Genomic DNA, 22612 nt, shown 5'->3' with positions numbered 1-22612 from the left:
TGAAATGGACTGAACTATGCAGAATTACCAAAGGATTATTACGTGCGTGGATACTTTACAGTGACATTATATAACTGAACTTTGTGATATCAAAAAGTGACTTAAAGTAATTTCCGATGGATATATTATTTAGGACAAACACACTAACTGTGATTATCAGTTATTGTTTCCGTGGATCACATTTATACATGTGAATTTTTGGAATTTATTTCGCTGTGTCAAAGGTAATGTACGAATAGCATGTTCATTAATATTATAGTTGTGAGTATTGCCTCCAATGTTAGATTTCTATCTTAGATGTAACTCAAATAAAGGGTTATGGGTGGATTTTATCTCAATATTGTAGTATATCGTATTAGTGGATACGTATACTTGGGGGTTTGGACGTTACAACTAAACCATACATATATTTGTTATTTCATATCAGAAATATACTTGAAAAATGATATTCGATTGTGTCCGTGTAGCCAAATAGGTAGGATATCGATGTAAAATCGAGAATTTATATACAGTCTGATGACGTTTTATGTGTGCAGGGGTATAACGTGTGATAAAGATGTAGGTGTATACGAAGAGTACGAGTTGTTGAATGTTTTTGTAGACTAGGTACATTTTTGAAACGTTACGGTAAAATAGTAACATGTATGTTAATATTTTGGTAGACATTAGTTTTACAATGTTTGATTGAACTTTGCGGACAGCCGCCAGGAGCTCGTAAGCGATCGATGTTAGCTATAGGCTTGTAAACATTATTTTTATTACGCAAAGAAGTTTTAGTGCCAAAACCTTTTTAATGCGTGTAGAATGTCAGGAAATAATATTTGACATTAAAGTTTAGACTCGTACATGTCGTAAGAAAAGTTTTTGTTAATGCAAACGCAAAATGGTATGTTAATATGTTTTATGTTTTCACGTTAGAAAAGATAGATTGCTTTTGTTACGAAAACTATTAACTATGTATGACGTTTGTGGGGACACAAACTCTTCGAAAGAAGGGGGTTGTGTAGTGAACTAGGAAATAGACAAGTTTTATATATTATGTGTTCAAAGTTACCTAGAGTAGTTAAAGCTATACGCTATAGGCAGCCAAATCTATTCGAGTTGCTTCCCTTAGATCAGTAGTTAATTAACCGTTTTAGGTTTACACCCTTCATTCTATATCAAGGTAAAATATAACCAAACGGTAGCACCTGAAAGTCAGTCGTTAATATGTTGCACACGGTCCGTGGGACCAGTGGTCAGTGCCTAGGGCTATATTTGGAAATGACGTTATGGGGTGTAGATACGCCCATATTTCGGGGTAAAGGTCAGGATTGGTCAATTGACCACATCCTCATGTATATCAATTCATACATATTAATTAACCCTTAGGGGATATAAAAGGACTTGCGCGTTTTGCATAAGGAGTTCTCCAGCAGTTTTTAAGACTAAACGGACTTAGTGCCGTTTGGATGTACAAATTTAGGATGTGAGGACTTAGTTTTGTTTAAATGTGTGTGAACTGTTAAGTGTGAATGCGCCGGCGATAGTGTGGAAGAGGGATGAAACTTCATTGGATTGTATTGTACCTTCGGGATTTTCCTGTGGATTAATAAATATAAGTAAACTTTATATCCAGTGTTGAATTATGTTTATCACACCACAACCATCCCAAAAAGAACTTTCACGTCCCGTGTTCATGGAGAGCGGACGTTACAAATATACCATGATGTCCATAAGCTATATAATCTCTTAATTCCTATTAAGAACGTGAGATATTGCGAAAAAAAGGTCTAAGCAAATAGTGAATAGTTTTTTCGCAGGCAAAACTGGCTGACCATCATATAGCTCATCAGTTAAAACATTCTGCCGTTGCAATAACGCTTAGAGCTGACTCTAAAATGAACATATAATACTAAATTGGCTGTTGATATCTTGTCTGCCATATTGAATTCAATACAATATTAACATAATATCATTTATAGATGTTAAATTCAATGACGTTCACTTTTATTTATATATTTATAACTAATATCATTTAAAAATAATGAACTACAGATATACTATAACTTACCTGGATTCTGATATGGATGGAGGTGAAAAAATCTCCAAGACATCATTCAGTACTGATTGTCCGTTTCCTTTGTTAGAGAAATATTGGTGAGCTGTATGTAACTCTGATGTACACCTTGATACTGTGAAATAGTTGTTTGTCTCTTCTCTTATCAAGGGAAGGGTACAAACGTGTTAATTGAAAGTTTGCGTATATAAACATCTTGATCGGATTTGACAGCAGTGGTAACACATTTTTATAGACTTAGTTATGAATTATGCAAAATTGAAAACAATTTTTCAGCTTTAAATGTTATTCTATGATACTGTTAATCATAACTGTACATTACGTATGCGTCAGTGACGTAATCATGCTACCTAGACAATAAAAGACCAGTATGGTCATCGAAATGTCTGAAGTGGATTTATTCTACTTAAACCTGACAGATGTATTCGTATTGAAAAAAAGATTTCATGGCATAGAGGTGATGCATGTTTTTATTTCATATTTTTAACAAATATGATTATCCGCCGTTAAACACCCCTTAGAATATAAAAAACAAAAACAAAAAACAAAAAAACAAAAACAGACCCTTTGACCAAAAGGCAAGTATATAAATAATGTTTAATTTGTATGGTTTATATGTATATATTATAATGTTATTTCATATATTTACGCCGATCACAAACTAACGATCTTTTCTTTACCCAAACTTCCATATAAATATTGTGAAGTGTTCAATAGAAAATAAGAATTTAAAAAAATATATATAATTTGAGATCAGATACTGGATATCAAAACTGTAAACAAGGGCTACAGTTCTGAAATATTTCACTAGTCCTCCACCTCTGGGTCGCGAGTTCGAAACCCACGTGGAGCAGTTGCCTGGTACTGACCATAGACCGGTGTTTTCTCAGAATACTCCAGTTTTCCTCCACCTCCAAAACCAGTCCAGTCCTCAAGTGACCCTGGTTGCCGATAGGACGTTAAACATAATAAACCGAACAAAACCATAGCTCACACATTCCTGAAGTGCACCAGAAGCAATAATGAATTGTACAAGTAACATACTAATATCAATCAGTATCGACAATACATTGTCCCTTTCTGTGTACAATGAGACAATGGAGAGGTCTTTAACTATAAGCATGCTTGTTAGATTGGATATTGTTTTTGTTCTAAAGAAGAACATACCACAGTGTGTTAAAACACACGCAGATATACCTCACGTATGAATCTGTCACACAGGAGATATAGAGGTCGTCCTAAAATGACCATAGCTTTTGATAGGTGTCAAACTACACACAGGAGAGACCGTCCTCAAATGACCATAGCTTTTGATAGGGCGTTAAATAATGCACAGGAGAGACCGTCCTCAAATGACCATATATAGCTTTTGATAGGGTGTCGAACAATACCATAACAAACCATTTTATAACAGCATGGTCATCAGAATGTTTTTTACACTCTTTTCAATGATTTATCAATTTGTGTTAAGTAATAATCCCACCAGGTATCGAATGCTTCACACAATTTGTTCATTTATATTGAACTTCGGTTGACTTTCAATAGTTTTATGGACACATTCATTATTTGGTTTATTTTTTTGCACAACATGGTGTTTAAAGGTAGGCGAAATGGTATTATTCAAAATATAGTTGTATTTTACGAGGCATACAATGGGTCAGCCTCTACCTGCTGGCTTAGCATCTACGATGTTGGTTTACCACCAACTTGTTGTTAACGGGTATGTTTAATAACTAAACTGTATATCAATGTAGGTCGATAGACAATTAATGCACAGGGATTGTTTACCTTTCAGACGACTCACATAAATTGATAAACATTGTAAAGGCGTTTTGAAAAACAATAAAATATACTGCAAGCCTCACACATAGTGTATCACAGGAATGCCTCGTGCCCTCTCCTCGACACATCTAACAGGGTAGGAAATATGCAGACATGATAGATACCTGATTACCATCCCAATCTAGTCCACCTACACACAAATGGGGAAAATCACCCAGGGTCAGTGTTCTCCAAAAAGTCGGACTCACTATAAATCTCCGTATAACATGTTGACGTTGATGTCCATACCTCAGAACAAAGTCCTTCGTCATTGTACCCACGCTTTATCACGTGTTTGTGCGTCCCTCCCTTTCACACAAATTGAAATTGATGAGTCGTTAATTTATCTCCCAAGAGGCAGGACAACACTTTACAATTTGCTTATTAACGCGTTTGTAACATGTGAGTCCAAGTTGGTAATTTGAGTATTAATATTTCCTGTTTATGTTGTTATATATTTATTTAAGCATAGAAAGTTACCAAATGGTAGTATGCAGTCGATATGAATACAAATTGGGTGACAGATAAATATTTCATGTCGCTTTAGCGGGCGACGTTTTATTTATCTGTCACCCAAATTCTATTCATATCGACTGTATACTACCATTTGGTAACAGTTCAATACTTCATTTACACTCAAGCATTTTTTTTTTTTTTGTATTTACCGTAGGTTATAAAGCCGCTCACCCTATCACTGACGTCATCAAGTTCAAATACCGGAACAACCGAAAATTCCAGAAGGAATAATATAGTTCCTAATGTTATTAATAGAAAACACATAAAATGTTTTTTTGCACAAATTTGACTTTATTTTATATCTCATATATGTTTGTAGGTATTGTCAAAATTTTTACAATTGTATAGTTTCTGATTGTTTAAAATCGAAACTCTGATGTCTTAATCGACTAGATTTACGTGAATTTCAGAAAAATATCAGCTCTTCAGTTATAAATGAATGTCGTCTTAACAGTAGGTGAAAAGGATTCCATGGATACTTAGTTTGAATGAGTCGAATCGTTCTCATCGGAGTCGCTAACCTGGCAGACGATTTGCATATTCACAGGGGCTTGATTTTGTAAGGTAGCCCTTTGGTATCTGCGAATAACCACAAAACAACAATCCAGTATGCATACACAACAGGAAACAATGTTGATACTTTCGATGTTTTTTATAAAACCTTGATTTAGTGTTGACTACAATTGTTTTTATTTATAAAATAATACTCTCATAACTTGTGCTGTTGCTTTGGGTTTGGTTGTGGCTTCTGTAAATAAATGCTAGAATTCGAAAACTCTCTAGGCCGAAAGTAACTGTCGGCCATTGTTTAACCTAAAACACCTGGAGTAGTATTTCGACACTGACCGAATCACTATAAATTGTAGTATACAGTCTCATGCATCCAATTTGGATTACTAAGGACATATAGATAAATGCAACACAGAATGTAAATATAACCTATTTAACACACGAAAATTTTATAAAGTTAGTGGCCATGATGATACCTGGGATTGGGGACAGCTATCCTTACTCTTATTTGTGCCCGATTGACTCACGTTTCACGCCACAGGGTTCATTTCATTTGTTATATCTAACGATTAAGATTAGTGTCCCCTAAATCAAATGTAAAAGCCCAATTCTGCAGAGTTTAACCATCTCTAATGGCATGCCGGCTTTATTTTTGGCATATATAACGTAAATGTAATGAATCGAGTAAATAATATTATATTTGTTTTAATTTAGTTACCTTAAAGCACATGAAATGTACTTAAAAGTGGTATCCTCTTAGACAAATGACGTGTTTCTTATAGAAATTAACAAAATAATGATGAGAAATAACAAAAAATAATTTATGGACGTTCTTTTCCTATCTAAATCGTTATTTTGACTGCCTAACGTGCAATCGAGGTTCCCTATTTAGCTTACGAATTATCTAAAGCAATTCGATCTCATGAAATGACCATCAAAGAAAAGATGGATTTTCTTTGATAATTGGTTAAAATGCTTTGTTGATGTCGCCTCGATAATATCGTCATTGTGACCAATAAAGTAAGTAGACCGGTCTGTTTTAGGAAAGTCTACAAACGACTGGAAATATGTGAAAAGTAGGTTCACTTCCATTCACTAATGAAGCAGATGTTGAACTGCTTATATTGTTAAAGAAATTAACAGTTTTTTCCAATGACGACATTTCATATCGGGAATAATGATTAATCTCAATCAAATTAAAAGTCAAAGAAATATTAGAGAATTAAAACGTTTGAAAAGTTCATTCGGATCATTTCGCAAAGTCATGTTAGCGAATTTAAACATAAATAACAAAATATGTTAACATAGGTTTTATTTATTACATTTTATGATATGTAAAAAAAATATCTTCACAGGTGCTATGAGGAAATTATTCATGCATATGTTTTGATATAATATTCGAAGACCTTACTCATAGAAGATTAATTCAAACATTTCAATCTGATTAGATCATACAAAGAAATTGTTGTCATTATCATAACAAATAACATTTTCGAAAACTGGCTGAAAATCCGTAGGAAAACGTAAAAAAATCTTCGGGAACTTTTAATCTGAAAGATTTGATAACATATTATTTATGAAGGAGAGAAACATTTTCTTGGTTAGTTATGATACAGTACATATTTTGAAAGTTTTTACTGCCAGGGCAAAAGCAAGGGTGATACAAGGAAGGGGGGTTTGGAGACATCAAAGTAAGAAAACAAAGCACAGAAAGAAGAAAGACAACAGTGTTTAAAGAAAAGAAAGATATTAAAAGTATTGCAGAGGGGAAAATGATATATGTTGTTAAACTCTCAGCAATGTCACCTAAATAGAAGACACACAGGAATATATAAGATTGTTCGGGGGACCCGATTTTAATTTCAGTTAATGTACACAATCATGTTACAATGTATAATCTCTGTTTCTAATCTGTTTAGGTAAGGTCGTTCAGCAATAAAAACAAAACAAAAAGCAAAAGACAAAAAACTTACCTTAAACTGTCTTTAACCGTGTGTGTTAACAATAGAGCCATTTTGCGTGGACATTGAGACGACCGACATTACCTTGTTTGTGATTGGTCGAAATTTAGCCGAGTTAAGGTATTGCCTCTGTATTCATATCTTGGATTATGATCGTGGAATTTACCTTTGTTCCGATGGATTTAATTCGGTTGAAAATCGCATGATATTTGTTTTCCAAGTTGGAACTCGGATCCAGAATTTGTATTTTTCCAATTCCCCCTCTTCTTCCTTTTTGCGTTTTCCTGTATTTTCCCCCGTTTTACCTGTTCGTTTTCCTGTTTCGTGAAATCATATCCCGATTGGTCATTTGAAAACAAATCTGCTTATTCATTCTTTATTTATGACAAAATCAGTAAATATTTGTGTAATTGTTACATATGACATATATATAATACATTTCACGGAAATAAATACATTTGTGTAAGATCGTTTTTCCCCCATTTTTTGTACTTTACCATTTCAATTGTTTTGATACAATTGTGTGACTCTATATGTGTTTTTAACTTATATGAGTCTGTTTGAGATTAAGAGGTTACTATTTTCAGTCAGTGGTCATCTCCTAGTTGCTGACCAGCTGTGGCTAATTTTAGCTATCACGTGTTTCTGGATATGCATGCCTTATCCCTTAGGGAGTTATCAGGCGTGATTAGTGCATGGGGGTCAGCATGACCCTTGCCGTAACAACCCCGATTGACCAATCATATACAGCGTGTATACTACGGACCAATCCGATATGCTCACTGCCCAGCTCGGATTCTGGCCACGCACCTCCATCTTACATTAGTAAAATATTTCCGTGCGTCTCCACGTGTTTTAAGCTATTCACATGTTGTGGCCATTTTGCGCTTGAAAAAAAATCCCCTTTTATCCCACCCTTAATGTTCTAGAGCCAGACCTGCCATCATTGTACCCTATCTCTGTTGCTACATCATTATATTCAGTAAATACACTGTTTTTTCCATAACATCAAACATTATACATGTTTAATAATGATATATTGTGGACTCGCAAGAGTTCATCAGTCATTCAATAATTGACCTTTTAACAACAATATTATTTTCATTGTCTTTGCGAGTGAACCTTTTGCAACAAACAAGCTTTAGTCTCTGAACATGATCCAGGCTTACACCAATGTATTTACTAGTTCATGTATAGCGGTAGATAATACTTTGATAGCTGACTAACGTCTTAGGTCACCTGGGTCCCTGTATACATACAACTCAGTTGATTCCATGTTTATTCCTCACAAACGTATTAAAGAAATTAGCAGAGAAGGAGTCACTTAGTTGATTTAAGGACGTTTCACTGGTCCGTCATTGTTAACAAGTAGACGCAAAATCAACACGTAATTTTATAAAATATTTTATTTTTGAACAAACATAATGTCATCATAACACATTACAACGAACAATACTCTATAAGACATCGTCGTTTTCACATGAAATGTTTATCCATCTAATAATTAAGTATTTTACACTACACTGTTGAATATTCACTGTAACAATCACAAAACAAACACATACCTAAATCACTATTCTACCGAGATCTTATGTGAAACTGATTTTAGATTTTGACAGTGTCTCACTTTTGGGAATGTAACAGTGTGTTTTTTTTGTTTTTTTTTAATATTATGATTAAAAACATCCATCATATACATCATATTAAGTATATAGGTACTACTATTGTAAAACATTACTAGGTCTGACGAATTCTCGTGACGTTTGAAAGTAATTAATGTTTACCTTTTTGAAATTGATGAATATCATTTTGGCAACGATAATGTTTCGAGTTCTTGTGAAATAAAAATGATGTCACATTGCTAACACAAATTAAATGCTTGTATTTTTTTCGCGACACTTAAAGTGTGTTTTTAATTCATGATGCAAACATTTAGGAATATTAATATACATATATATCATATATTAGTTAAAGCACCTAAGGAATAACTTGCTCATTAAAAATAAGTATGAATTATGATATGCATAATAGTTGGAATGCTATTAATAATGTCATGTCAATATCATGTTGGAATTGCCTCCCTTTCCACCCAATAATTAATTGTGGTAACAAATCTTGGCTGATACTACTTTTGGCATTGGAATGTCTATGACTAAAGTTGTTGGTGATAAAATTGTTATTATTGAGAAAAAGGTGCCCGGCAACATGCTGAGTTTGTACAAAAGATTAAATAGATATCGGTCATATCAAAACCATGCGACATTTCAAAATCATTTAACATAAAACATTGTACTCATCTATCACCATTATCGTAACACTACATTGTTCTTTCTGGCAGAAATTGCTTCATATTATACAGTTGGTTGGTAGGAAATGCCAGTACAATAAATCGGAAACGTGCAGTGGCACTTAACTTAAAACAATATTTCTTGAGACGGGTCACATTGTGTGTTTTGATTGTAACTATATCTTGATTGTTACGAGTTTTTGTCACCAAATTGATAATTATTCGAAAAACATATATCGATTTTTTGTATTTTGGTAACAATTCGCTAATTGACGTAATAATAGTAGCTTTACAACCCTTCCAAACACGCGTCCCCTTTGTATGTATGTTTGCCTCATTGCACGTCATTGTTAAATGCCTTGAAGCAAATATTACAAGAAACGTTTTCATTTTATTATCAAATCCATTTTTCTAGTACAATTTATCATTATTTATATCGGTAAAGAATTATATTTTAAAGCGATATTTTATCATCGCTCATTAGGGGAGAAAAATTTAATTAAAATTTTGAATATAGAAATAATAAAATCAAAGTTAGATACATTTGATAACTTACATGAACAATACATTTCTTTTTCTTCATTGTTTTGTGAAATGTTAAGGTATTAAGAAAAACATTACAGTTAACGTGCTTTAAAGTCACATAAACAAGTTCATTGTATCACATTAGTCAACATACAAAATAAATATGTAGATTAAGACATATGACAAATCTATAAAAACAAGTTTGAACTGGTCTGATCAATGTATATGTTACAAAATTGAATATACTACATTCTTATTATACCACTCATCGTGTAATGAAAGCATCTACAGTCAAATTCGAAAAAGAAAATCAAAACAGTTAAACTTTATTATGATCACTGTCTAATGAATCAAAAATCACGAATTTGGGAAAAAAGAATCTTAGGAATCCCGAAGATGTATAATATGTTCGAATATAAGGTAGTCTTTTTCATAATAATTTGGCTCTACTAGTGGACTTAGGTCCCCGGAGTTTGCTTTAATCTGATTGACACGTTTAAATATATCAAAACGAATATACACAGGAACAAAACGCTATATTTAAAACCGATATAAAAATTTGATGATATACATGTAACTGTTGGTCTTTGAAACATCTCCGAAAAGATTTTGAATTTTTTCCAATTTATTTTAGTTTTACGGGTGTCTCCGAGGAATTTAAGCATACCTGGCGAGTCCTAGAAGGACGAAATAGAGTTGAGGCGTCCCTAACATCACTGATCAGTCCAAGAAGGACAAAACAGATGTAAGGTGGCCCTAACACAACTGGTGAGTCCTAGAAGGACAAAATAAGTGAAATATCTCCCTAACATCACAGGCGTGTCCCAGAAGGACAAAATAGATGTAAGGTGTTCTTAACATCACTGTCGAGTCCTATAAGGACAAAACAGATGTAAGATGCAGTTTGATTCATTTCCTGCTCTGTTATACCAAACACTTGATTTGTATTGAAGAGCACTTTCACATTGTACATTATTTATGTGCGAAGATGACTGTACTGCGAACCGTGGCAAACCATATTAAAAATACATCAAATCAAAACTACAACAAATGACGTCACATCATATATTCTAAGTCAATATTGAGCAGCTAAAATATTATGATTTTGAAACATATTTGACGAAAAAAGTTCAATTAACAAATAACACATATTGCTGTTGCAAACCTAGCAACATGTTTTGTTGTTATGGCCAATTTTAGCAATTGATATTATCAAAATGTGATACGTGACTTGTAATAGATTATTTTTCCATACTCATATACTACTTCTTTATGAATTCATTTGCGTGAATAACGGAAAAAACAATACGTAACTTCCACGAAAATTGTATAAAAATATATTATCTACATGTGTATAAAATAGAAGATGTGGATGATTTTTATCATACAAATTACTGGCCGCAATCCCAAACCATCAATTCAATGCATTTCGAATTAATCAGTTAATCACTGTAAAAAAAGCTGTAATATATTTTTGAATCATAATAGCAATTAAGATGTCGAACGCAAACTGCACAAGACAACATCGAAACGTGTACATTTCATAGACAAAACATATATATGTTTGATAAAACTACATTTATTCCGCTTGTATAATAGGAAAATTATTCCTCGTTAATTATTCTCGGTATTCAAAAGCATTATAAATAGGTACATTATCAACCCCACAGTATACTGTAAACTATATTTTTTAGCGTTATATTTTTGCATCTGATTTTTCAAATATGAAATGGAACTCCTAAAACATCAATTAATTAGCGTATACATATTGTTCGGAATGTATTTAAAACAACAATAGTAAATATAAGATAATCACTTAAATATGTACTTTTTTGTTTACATTATATGTACGTAGTATTCATTATTACGGCGTCATATTAGTCATAAGAACCGCTAGTAAATATTTCCGACAATCAGTCCATTGTATACAATGGATAACTTCTAAAACACATAAAGGAATCATGTATCATAATCTGCATTAAGTATATCCCTAATGAGGATCAAAACACAAGGTAGCTATGTTGTTAATATATTACAGTCATAATCGACTTTATTACTGTTTTAAATCAAAATGCCGTGCTCAAATTTCAACGCAAAAGAAAAACGGAATAGCGGAATGATAAATCAGTGAACCAACAATGCTAGTCATATAAACTGTTGTAGATAAACTAACAATAGCGCAAACAAAATTTAGCGAAACTCTTCCAGTGCACGAATCACTGAAATGATATTACCGCTATAATATTTACGTCAACAGAACTCTGTATGGACAGCTTAGAAGACATTCTTACCACACTATGTAATTACTTGATTGTGAGTGACTGCATATATCACTAGATATTTTATGACAGGTTTAGTAATTCTGTATTAATTGATAGCATGAGGAATTTGTCAGAAGCAAATTTCCTCATATCTGAAAACAAATATTCTTCGTTATTGTTTTCAAATCTCTACATTGTATAAACACGAATCTAAATATTTTCTGAATCATCCACTGTTGTATAAATATGCACGTAATCAGTTTTCAGTTATGTTTGAGTTCACGATGATGGAACTTTGCATGCATGAGTCACATTGTAGCAGAAAATTAGCTTTGGTACTGCAATATCAAATAAGCTACGAAAATAGCAATACATGCAGAATTCATTTGTGCTTCTTTCTCTTCTAGAATAAATATTACTTATCTAGTAGTGGGCAAAAATGCCATTACCTTACTTAAGGAAACAACAACTATCTGCATACCGCTGTGTTGTTTGGTACTTATAGAAACTGATTGGGAGTATGACGGAATATTTTATCAAAATAGCCTTCCTGTCGAATGTTCGCGGATACAGTTCTTTAAAGGTAATTGAAACTTATTGATGTTTCATGGAGAAATATCTTATCAAAACGTTATTGATAATTTAAGTAATGTTTCCATTCTGAGTAAAGAAGAAATATTGGGGAAATAGCCATTAGTACGCATCACTATTAACGTTTTAACATATTACTATGTTATTAGCATATTCATAAGTATATATTAAAACAAATGCCTTAATAGATTATTCATCATGGCTTGGCAATTTCGTCCGAACTAGTTGACGGGTCCCATAATCATAACTCTAATCACAAAAACACGAAAACAAAAACAAAAGCCTGAAGGAAATTGGTAAACTATTAATATATAGTCATATGTGCATCTTAATCGTTCACATTACTTGTTCAGCTGATGTTTTGACATTTTAGAAAAGGAAACTCTATATTCTGTTTTGAAATAATCTGTATTGATTAAAACAAGTTTTTTTTTTATCATTTTTTGCCCATTAGGCATTACTCGCTGCAAAGTATTCTATCGATGTTAATGATGCTACAAATTTCCAAAGGAAATGTATGCTTATTTTACGAAACACTCTTGGCATAAAAAGGGGCGTATTTTATCGATTTAACATTATCAGTGATGCGTATCAGTCTATATGATTGTGACAAATGAAGCTGATCAAGACTTGATGCATATTTAATTGACATGGAATTGGTAGGAAAATTCAATGGCAAATGTACACTGATGGTAATTTTCCTCCTTGTAACACCGCATAGAATTCCCATGATATTAAATATGTCAAAGGCAATATGCTTTTTTGTGGACACCAGTAGTTGCTAATAGTTACCGTAAGGCATCGTGTTCTGTCTGGAAAGACAGGCCGGATAGCAGTCGCAGGTCGGACGATACTCATTTTCAGACTGTAATGTGACGTACGCCGGTGGTCTTTGGAGCTGAGAGTGTGAGGAAACTGAAGCAGTGGGTGATTCCTGTCCATCCGATGAGTATTGGGATATTTCTGACGGCGGTAAGCTATCTTCTTCCGATTGTACCATCTGCGGATATCTTGGCCTGAATCCTGTAACCGGATACGGTGAGCCGCGATCAAACCGAGATGAAACTTGTACGTACCGCTCAATTGGCAAGAAGGAGGAGACCGAATCCCGGAACTGCATGTGATGTAGGAATCGACTTCCCATTCCAATACGGGAATTCCAGTCTATGGATGTTGGAACTGATCCAGATATTGCCTTGTTTGATTCCAGAATCATTTTGAAGTTGAACTTATAAGTGTATCTTTTCCCTTGGACCTTTGTAAGTATCATTTTGTCGTAGTAGTACCTTAAAGCTCTGCTCAATTTGTCGTAATTCATGGAAGGCTTGTTTTTACGACTTCCCCACCGCTTGGCAACTTCCTCTGGATCAGTCATGCGGAACTCGCCGTTAGGCCCCTCCCACTTTATGCAACAGTCGTTCGCTCCATCTGTCAATAGTTCCAAGAGAAATTGCCACAACTGCACCTGTCCACCGCCTAAAACAGAGCAAATATATCAACAGCATCAACACAATAAGAACGTCTGATGATTCACCGACATATTTACATTTAGGCCTCTGTTCCTGTTCCTGTTTAAAGATTGTTACAATACTCCGTGTACAACAAAAATGACGTAGTCATTTAAAATGTAAATTTAAATGTACCTAAGTGAATGTCTGATGAAATGAAGAGTAACTGTTGAATAGATGTTTAGATGAAGCGGCACTTCTTTAATAATATAGGACATTTTTTGTTCTTTTCAGACGAAAATGTTATAACTGTGATGAAACTACAGATTAACCAAGTCAATTGATATTCCATCATTCCAAGGATACTACCGTTTGATTAAATATGGGTCCTAACATATTTTGCTCAATTTTGTTGAATATATTTGGTTATACTTGGTTATAAGATTTGCGTTAATACCATTTGTAAAGTTCCTTGCAGTTTACGTAATAATCTAAAAAGAAATCGTCCTCGGGTTCCTACCCGCATTATATACGCCTAATCGGCAAAACAGGTCAGGAAAAACACTATATTTAAAAACTAACACAAAATCACATGGCAAAAAGAAATCCATAATATATTATAAAGTTTGGACACGTGCACCCTGTTACTACGTAGCGGTATCGGCCATACACAAACGCGTTTTGTGTAATTTTGGCCACAATTTCTTTATCTATACATCATTATAACTTCCTGATTGTTTCTTGTTTGAAGCATTTTTATCCCAGCATGTGTTGCCTTAATAATAATAAGTTTGAGGATGATAAGAGCGTATCATGTTGTTGAGTTTGGTTTGATTCTGCCATTGACTAGAACCCAAATACTTCCTTACAGGGGCGAACAATCAACTACAGGCAAAACGTCAAGCATAAGGAAAGGCGAAAAAAGATAAGATAACAGATCTTACAAGCAAGACGGTGTTGTATAACTAATAAAAGTGGAAGGAAATGTTCTGTTTGGAAAGAAAGTAGGAAAATAAAGTAATTATTAATTAAGGGATATTCTTTCATCTTGATACGGATAATGAATTGTGCCAACATTACGAAATAATATGACAAACTCTCTCATCAATGCCGACCAACCATTCCCTCCCTCTCAAATGTATTGGAACAGAGAGAACAGAATAATCTGTCAAACAGACTTAAATTAAAAAGTAAGTAAACTTATGTCCCCAATGTTTTGAAATTTACAGTTAATAAGTAACAAGATGAACTATATTTAAATTACCTTACTTCTTCGTAAACCGTCGAAACGTTAAAAAAAATACAACTGTATGCATAGTTGTCAACTCACAGACATATGGATAGCATAGGTGTTTCCAGTATATCATTAGCTTTGTTGCTGCACGCAAGTTATAAACGTTAAAAATAAGCAAATATATAGCCAAGAGAATGTCAACAAAGGGACAGAAAGAAAGTGTAAATCCTAAGGGTGCACAATTTTGCACTCTTTATATGTTTGGATAAGTTACCTGCTAGAAGTGATGCTAGCTGCCGCAAGTGAGAATCGTCGTAGCTTGAAACGTTCAATACCGGAACTGGAAAATAAAATAAAACAATAAATGACGTATATGTATAGATTCCTTATTTCAAAATTGGCTTTTCAAACTGTGGAATTGAGAGGATCAATGTGTTATTGCAATATAACTCAATTCCCTTTGTCTCGAATGCTTCATTTTATCTCAACAAAGATAATAAGCGATTTACGATTAAACTCTTTAAATATAAAAAAAGGTTTTGATTATGTCTCTTAGTTTTGTGTCGGATATTTTATTACGAATGTGTTACCTATATTCATAAAAGAAACGCTTTAAACAAGTCAATTATAAAAAGAGATAACTAAAGGCCCAGTTAAAAAGATGTTTAGACTAATCGTACTTTTACAACAACTTTAAAATCTGTATAAACTCATTTCTGGTAGAACTAATCTCGACATTTTTATGAAACTCTATAGCACTCTTTCTTCTCTTCCCACCTGCCTATTAAAATGAGAGATGATATTTTCATTAATCAAGTGATTAAGCTGAATAACTGGGCCATAATGTTCTTTCGCAGGCTGAAAAAAATAATAAATAATAAAAAAAATCCGGACTCATCAATATTTTGTATATATCGAAATTTGACAAATTTGATGTGGAAGTTAAACAGGAGAGGTTATTGAAATAAGGGTTAAAATTGGATTGGGATGGATGTTCGCTTACACTACGTTATATTCCATATATGGAAACCAGAAAACCAAAAGTATTCACTTTGGTACAAATGCAGCAAATTTCGATCTTTTGATGCAGATGGAATATTGATCATACAACCATATCTATTTTGTTGTAGGTGTTCTTTATAATGAATATATTCTTAATGCTTATATAACCTTGATTTTTCTATTCAAGATACAAAAATTATAATAATATCAAAATGAATAAATATTGAAGTAATACAATAACAAATAAACAAATAATTATCTTGACTCTTGATTTTGAAATAGGAAAATTTAAATACAAAGATGTTTGAAAATGATTAAAAGAGTGAGTAAACAGTGTGTTCTTATTTGTATATTCTGGTTTACATTATACAGCTTCAAAATGTTCAAGTCGTAATATATATTCTTATGCATTGTATAATTCTAGTTATTTCTCATTATTTCTACGCTGTTGATACTTGGGTTCGGTTGTCCGGAGTAAAAGGGCACTTCTCGGATCCCCGGCATTTGTTCATGATCACGTAGTCACTTATTACCTTAATGCAACACATTTACCATGTCTCTTAATTCCTTATGAAATCAATCATTTTCACTAAAACTTACACAGTTTCCATATTGCTTCACCTTAAAATCGTTGTTATTCGATTTCATGTGTTCCATACATAGTTCCAGGGTGCACTGGGACAATGTATGACAGCTAAACCCGACCGTGATCAGGCAGATTTTGTAACACTACATTCAAGCCTCGGGTTGATTGTTGTTGCCTTTTCATTATATCATCAAACATACTAATCCAAACAACAATAAATAAAACAAAACCAAAACAAACAAAAACACAAAATGCACCCATCCTGTCGGCCAGTGCATTCACAGGAAATATCATTTGTAAAGGTCGACGTCATCGGAATGTACATGTTGCAACTATGTACAACAATTTATATTCCATATAAACTAATTAGCAACAACAACTGAGACGCATGCACACACCATATATTTGTCATAGAAATGACAGTTGTTAAGTAAGTATATTCAAACACGAAACTGAGGTTCGGATGTATTTTTCGCCAATGCATCGCTATACATTTAAAGAGTGTTGATATACATTACAAAACGAATACAAAGTATGTAGATAACTGATAACAATAAAGCTACATGTCAACGACATAAAGGTGGGATTGATCGGCATTGACGTCCATCGAAAGTCAATGCATGTGCAAGGTATTGACAGGTGATACGCACTCTCATCCATTCAGACAATCAACCAAACAGAAGGGTTTTCTGGCATACCTTACCCGATTGGTGGCGCAGAACCTACTTACCTGCTTTGGGATACATTTACATGTCGTCCTGTATATGTCGATGTTAACAGATTTGTCTTACCGTGCTGTTAATACTCTCCAACAGTTAACGACTACATCCTCCCAAGATTTTACGGTAGAGGCAAAAACCTTCTCATAAGTGAACAAAAAGTCAGGAACTGTTTAGATTCATTTAGGAAAAGTGTCCCATCATTTTCTGTTGTAGGTTTCTGAAGGTCGCGAGTGTTTAAAAGGAGCAAGGTTTTAACACACATTTTTACAAAAAGAAACTTGATCACTGAAGCAAAGAAAATATTATGTTTTTAGCAATTTGGTGGAAATTGCACTCAATCAGTTTGATTAAAACAAGATAATTCCAACAGTAGTATGAAGCGACCCGACTTAAGAATAAAAGTGTAACTTTTTTCTGGAAAAACAACAACAGTGTGACTGAACACTACGCCTATATAAGTGCATATTGAATAAAACTCCAACAGGTGCTCTGTAATGAAAAAAAAAAGATTTCGATCTACCAGTGTCCAGTCCATCTTTATGAATTGACACACCGAACGTCTCAAGAGACACTCCATCCGACGAATAGAACAACAACTAAACGACTTAGAGGTGTGCTCTTTCCTGGAATGGATTTGTTGTTAGCTTTATTTTTGACAACAATGAACAGTTTCAAGACAAGTAATGTCAAATTATATTAATCACATTTGTTGACCCAGATGTAACCGTACTGATGTACCCAAGAAAAGCCAACTTGTTTGATCAAGTGACCCCCAATTACATTCCTCATTCTATCGAACCTCGGGTGTCAGTGTAAAAGATGAATGTGTTGCGTGAATCAATTCAAGTCTTCAGATGCAATTCTGTACAATATTACCTCTTGGAGTGTGATTGGTGGTCTCGTTGAAATCATTTTAAATTTTAAATAATTCGCAGGTTCTCTATCCGGGAATTTAGCGGCTTTGTTGTTTATTGCCTTCAACGTAATATAGTTATAGATATCAGCAAAAATCTTGATTTTGTAACGCCGCATCGACACAATATTTTACTTGTACATCAGCCATCTGCGTGTTATTGAAGCCAGCTAAATATATGTTCAATTTATACTTAATGTTTTTCACGCGAATTGAAAACGTGTGAGTGAATTTATGAAAACATGGAACTTAGCCGCATCCTCACAGGAAATCCCGTTAGTGGTTTTACGTCTGTTTGTAACACTTTTTTTACGATAAGTCACGTCATTGGCACATCTTGAAAGATCATATGTGAGTTCCACAGGAACCTATGCAAAGTTCAAAAAATGGATGTGATCGGTGACATTGATCGAGATAGTCGAATCCCATAAACGCTTGCTTTAGAGGGAATTTAAAAGAGCATCTTTACAATATAATTATCAGCTATATCGAGTGCTTCCAAATATTTACTTTCGTATTTATCTGTAGACAGCCGCAGGATAATCAAACATGCCATAATTAGATAGAAATGTATATTTTCAAATTGTTATCGGAGTAAAATTTAAGGCGTTATTCGATTCCGAAGGCATGTAATATTCATTACAACGGTTGAATAACATGCAGTTTTTACCAACACGGGAAAAATTCTGAATGTGTTTGGATTAGTTGCCACTGTAACTTTTGACCAAGATTATATTTTGATAGCGTGGTGCAATGCGTTTTGATTGGCTCCCACTTAAAGGCCGTTTAAAGAGACACCGGACATGATAATACACAAGAAGTAAATCGCAGTTGTGTTTTTCATATTTTAAAGTATATGTTTAGCTAAATACTTCAAAAATAATAAATTGTGTTATTATTTGTTATGAATTGTAATGAATTGAAATATTTCCAGACCTTTTTCGAAATTATCAGATTTGCATATGAATTAGCGGTAATTCTTTAAGTCGTATCCTTAAACCTCACCTGATATTGTGCATTGAACACACGTTGACACAAAAACAGGTCAATTTATCATCAGAATGGTTTCTTCTATTGCGTAAGAAACAGGTCATACCGACTCGTGTTTTGTGTTACTTTTAAAAATATTTGACTCGAGTGAAAAAATACAATATAATAAAACCTATCGTTGTATGATAGTGATCGACAGGCTGAACACAAGCATGAAAAAAATACACGAAAATTGATTGATTGGTGGACGTCGTATGTTACAATCGGGGGTGGACTCGTCTTGTGACTGTCATGCCATGTGACTGTCTTGCCTTGTGACTGTCTTGTAACTGAACTATTAGACACACACCGCTTGGCACCACGTAAACTAAATATCGATGAGATATATATAGACAATGTAGATACAAATTATACCGAATAATGAATATAGATCACATAGAGAACTGAAAAACAAAATAATCTTGCTCAAGTGTCAACATGAAATAATTAACAAATGGATTAGTCTGTCTTAAAAATCATGACCATATATTCTTTAGCAGCAGAGTGAAAATGACATTACAGGATGTTGTCTGCAGGATTATGATGAACATAACAACACCAGAAATATCAGTTAGGATTCATGCTTGGAATTGCAGTGCAGGAAATATTAGAGTCGTGGCAGTTATGTTTGATTTCTGTTAAGTAACCTGGACACCATTTGAGTTTAAGCCTCCCAAAACACACATACGCACTCCTCACACGCATACATTTCGCACGCACGGGAGGCCGTCCTTAAATGACCTTAAATGTTAATAGGACGTTAAACAAAATAAACCAAACCAAACCAAAATTTAAGTTTAAGAGATATTTTAAAGGATAATGTGAAGATGTCAACACAGGAAAGTTTGTATCTAGTAAACTTCGACACAGGAAACATTGTATCACAATGTGGACAATTTCGACATTAAAATGATATGTGGTTACGTGGAAAGCATGGAGAACATTAAGAACATATCGAATATCGTATGGAAAATTTCGACTTAATAATAACTGTTTTCAATCACACCGAGATGATATCAACATAAAATATATATGCAGAACTATTGTAGATAATTGCGGATCATGGATTATATTTAATCATATGAAGTCTCACAATTGGCAATGACTTTAAATGTGTTCCATGTCAAGTAAGCTTATGTACAGTTGCAGTAGAAGCTTAAAATTATGTGCGTTTTATATTTCGGTGAACAATTTGAATTTCTGACCTTAAACCTTGATAATCATGGGTTATATCATTTCTATATCCACATGCAGAATGTACAATATCTCGAAGAATGTGTCTATGCATATGAGAAATAGCTCTTTAGCAGAAAAAGCCTAGCTCGCAATGATATAACTATGTTGAAATCAAGTGTTTTCACGTCAAATGAAACATTTTCCATTGCAATAAACGCTGAGAGCTGAATCTAAAATGAAGAGGCAATGCTAAATTTGTTGTTGATGTCTGGTCCGCGTTATTGTATTCAGTTAAAAAAAATTCTATCTCAAACTACTTCGATTACTTAAATAGCATTCCTATGAAATATTTTAAAATCATTTACTACTTATACAGTTTGACTTACCTAGGTTCTGATATGGATGGAAGTGAAACAATCTCCAAGACATCATCTAGTCTAAGTGTTCTTTTTCTTTGTTAGGGAAATACTGGTGAGCTGAATTCAGTACTGCTGTTTCTCACGATCTTTAGATTGTGAAAAAGCTGTTTGTCTGTGTTCTTATATAGGGGAAGGTACACACGTGTTAATTGAAAGTTTGCGTATATATATGTAGATTGGAATGAAACAGAAGTGGTATTACGTTTTTGTCAAAGGTTATTCATTATGCAAATCTTAAAACAAATTATCGGCTTGAAGTAGAGCTGCAACACTAATAATTATCAACGTAAATTACACATGTTTCATTGACGTAATCAAACAGCCTAGATCACGGGAGACCATTGTAGACAATGATCATCGAAAGTGCTGGATGAGCTGGAATGAGAAGTATGTGCGAAATGGCTAACTCTAGACCTTTTACTACTTACTCTAAATTTCAAGTTAAGAAGTTTCTCGAGATAAGAATGCTTTGTAGAATAACTTAACATATGTGTTTTTTTAAACATAGATTTCATGTTATAAACGAGATTAATCTTTTTTATTTATATCATTAAACTAATTTTAGCAAATACTTAAAGAATTTTTAAATGACCAAAATTAGTTATTTTCACCAAAAGGCAAACATACAAACCACGTTAACATTATGTGGTTAATATGGATATTCCAAAAAGGTAAGGTCTGATAGGGATAAGCTATGTCGGGATATCTTTTATTTTTGTTTAAGTTACAAATCAATATTTCATGTTATGTAATATATTTACCCCGATCATAAACCAACGCTCTTTTCTTGACCTATACCACCTAACTGGAGGCCTTCAGAGTTGTTTTGACATACCACATACTCCCAAAACACGCAAGCAGATATACCACACGCATACGTCTCACGCACACGGGAGATCGTCCTTAGCTGTAGACGTTAAACAATACAAAACAAAACCTTTAAAGACAAAATATAGGATATTAGAAATTATTTGACTTTGTTTTGATATTCTTTTTAATATTTTATCAACGTGTGTTAAGTGGTATACTGAAAAAATTACCGAATGCTTTTATAAAGTTATCAAATTACATTTTTGGGCCATGTCAAATCATTGCCCCAACCGTAGGCCTGCTTTGGCTGTTAAGAATATTTATGGTATGAAAGCATTACGCCTTAAAATGGTTTGAAATGAAATTAAAAACATGTTAAGACCAGCATGGTTTCTTTGTTTGTGAACTTTGATTTTCGTTTATACAATTCAATACCTAGTCCAATCCTTACAAAAACAAAAAAACAAAAACAAAAAACAGAAATGAAAAAGGTGTTCAGAATTAGGGGGAAATGGTCAGCCTCTATCTGCTGGCTTAGAACCTACGATGTTGATGAACCATCAGCATGTCGCTTACGAACTAAGAACAAAATCGAAGACGACTTTAAGTCAACAGGAAATTAACGCAAAAGACAGCGTTTCTCTTAGACAATCAACATAGGTATAAAATATACTTAGACATATTCTGCATGCTGTAGTGTATCAAAGGATTATCTCATGCCCTGCCTTCTACACATGTAACA

The 22612-nt window shown here is 33.6% G+C and overlaps 1 protein-coding gene across 4 annotated transcripts in view; it reads right to left on the bottom strand.

The window, feature by feature from the left end:
- Positions 1-8255: 8255 nt before the first annotated feature.
- The window catches only part of LOC117340981 (Friend leukemia integration 1 transcription factor-like), a 39037-nt gene continuing 24680 nt past the window's right edge, over positions 8256-22612 (bottom strand). For 3 of the 4 annotated variants that reach the window (XM_033902774.1, XM_033902770.1, XM_033902772.1), the window contains 2 exons: positions 15488-15553; positions 8256-14007 (listed from right to left, as the gene is read on the bottom strand). In XM_033902774.1, coding sequence (XP_033758665.1) covers positions 13313-14007; positions 15488-15553 — 761 coding nt within the window. In that variant the 3' untranslated portion in view covers positions 8256-13312. Of the gene's footprint in view, positions 14008-15487; positions 15554-21027; positions 21361-22612 lie in introns of those variants that run through there. The other variant, XM_033902773.1, reaches the window with a different exon arrangement.

Source organism: Pecten maximus, chromosome 13, assembly GCF_902652985.1.
Source record: "Pecten maximus chromosome 13, xPecMax1.1, whole genome shotgun sequence".
Taxonomy (NCBI): domain Eukaryota; kingdom Metazoa; phylum Mollusca; class Bivalvia; order Pectinida; family Pectinidae; genus Pecten; species Pecten maximus.
The sequence above is the reverse complement of the archived record's forward strand: the minus strand, read 5'-3'. Positions and strand labels throughout refer to the sequence as shown.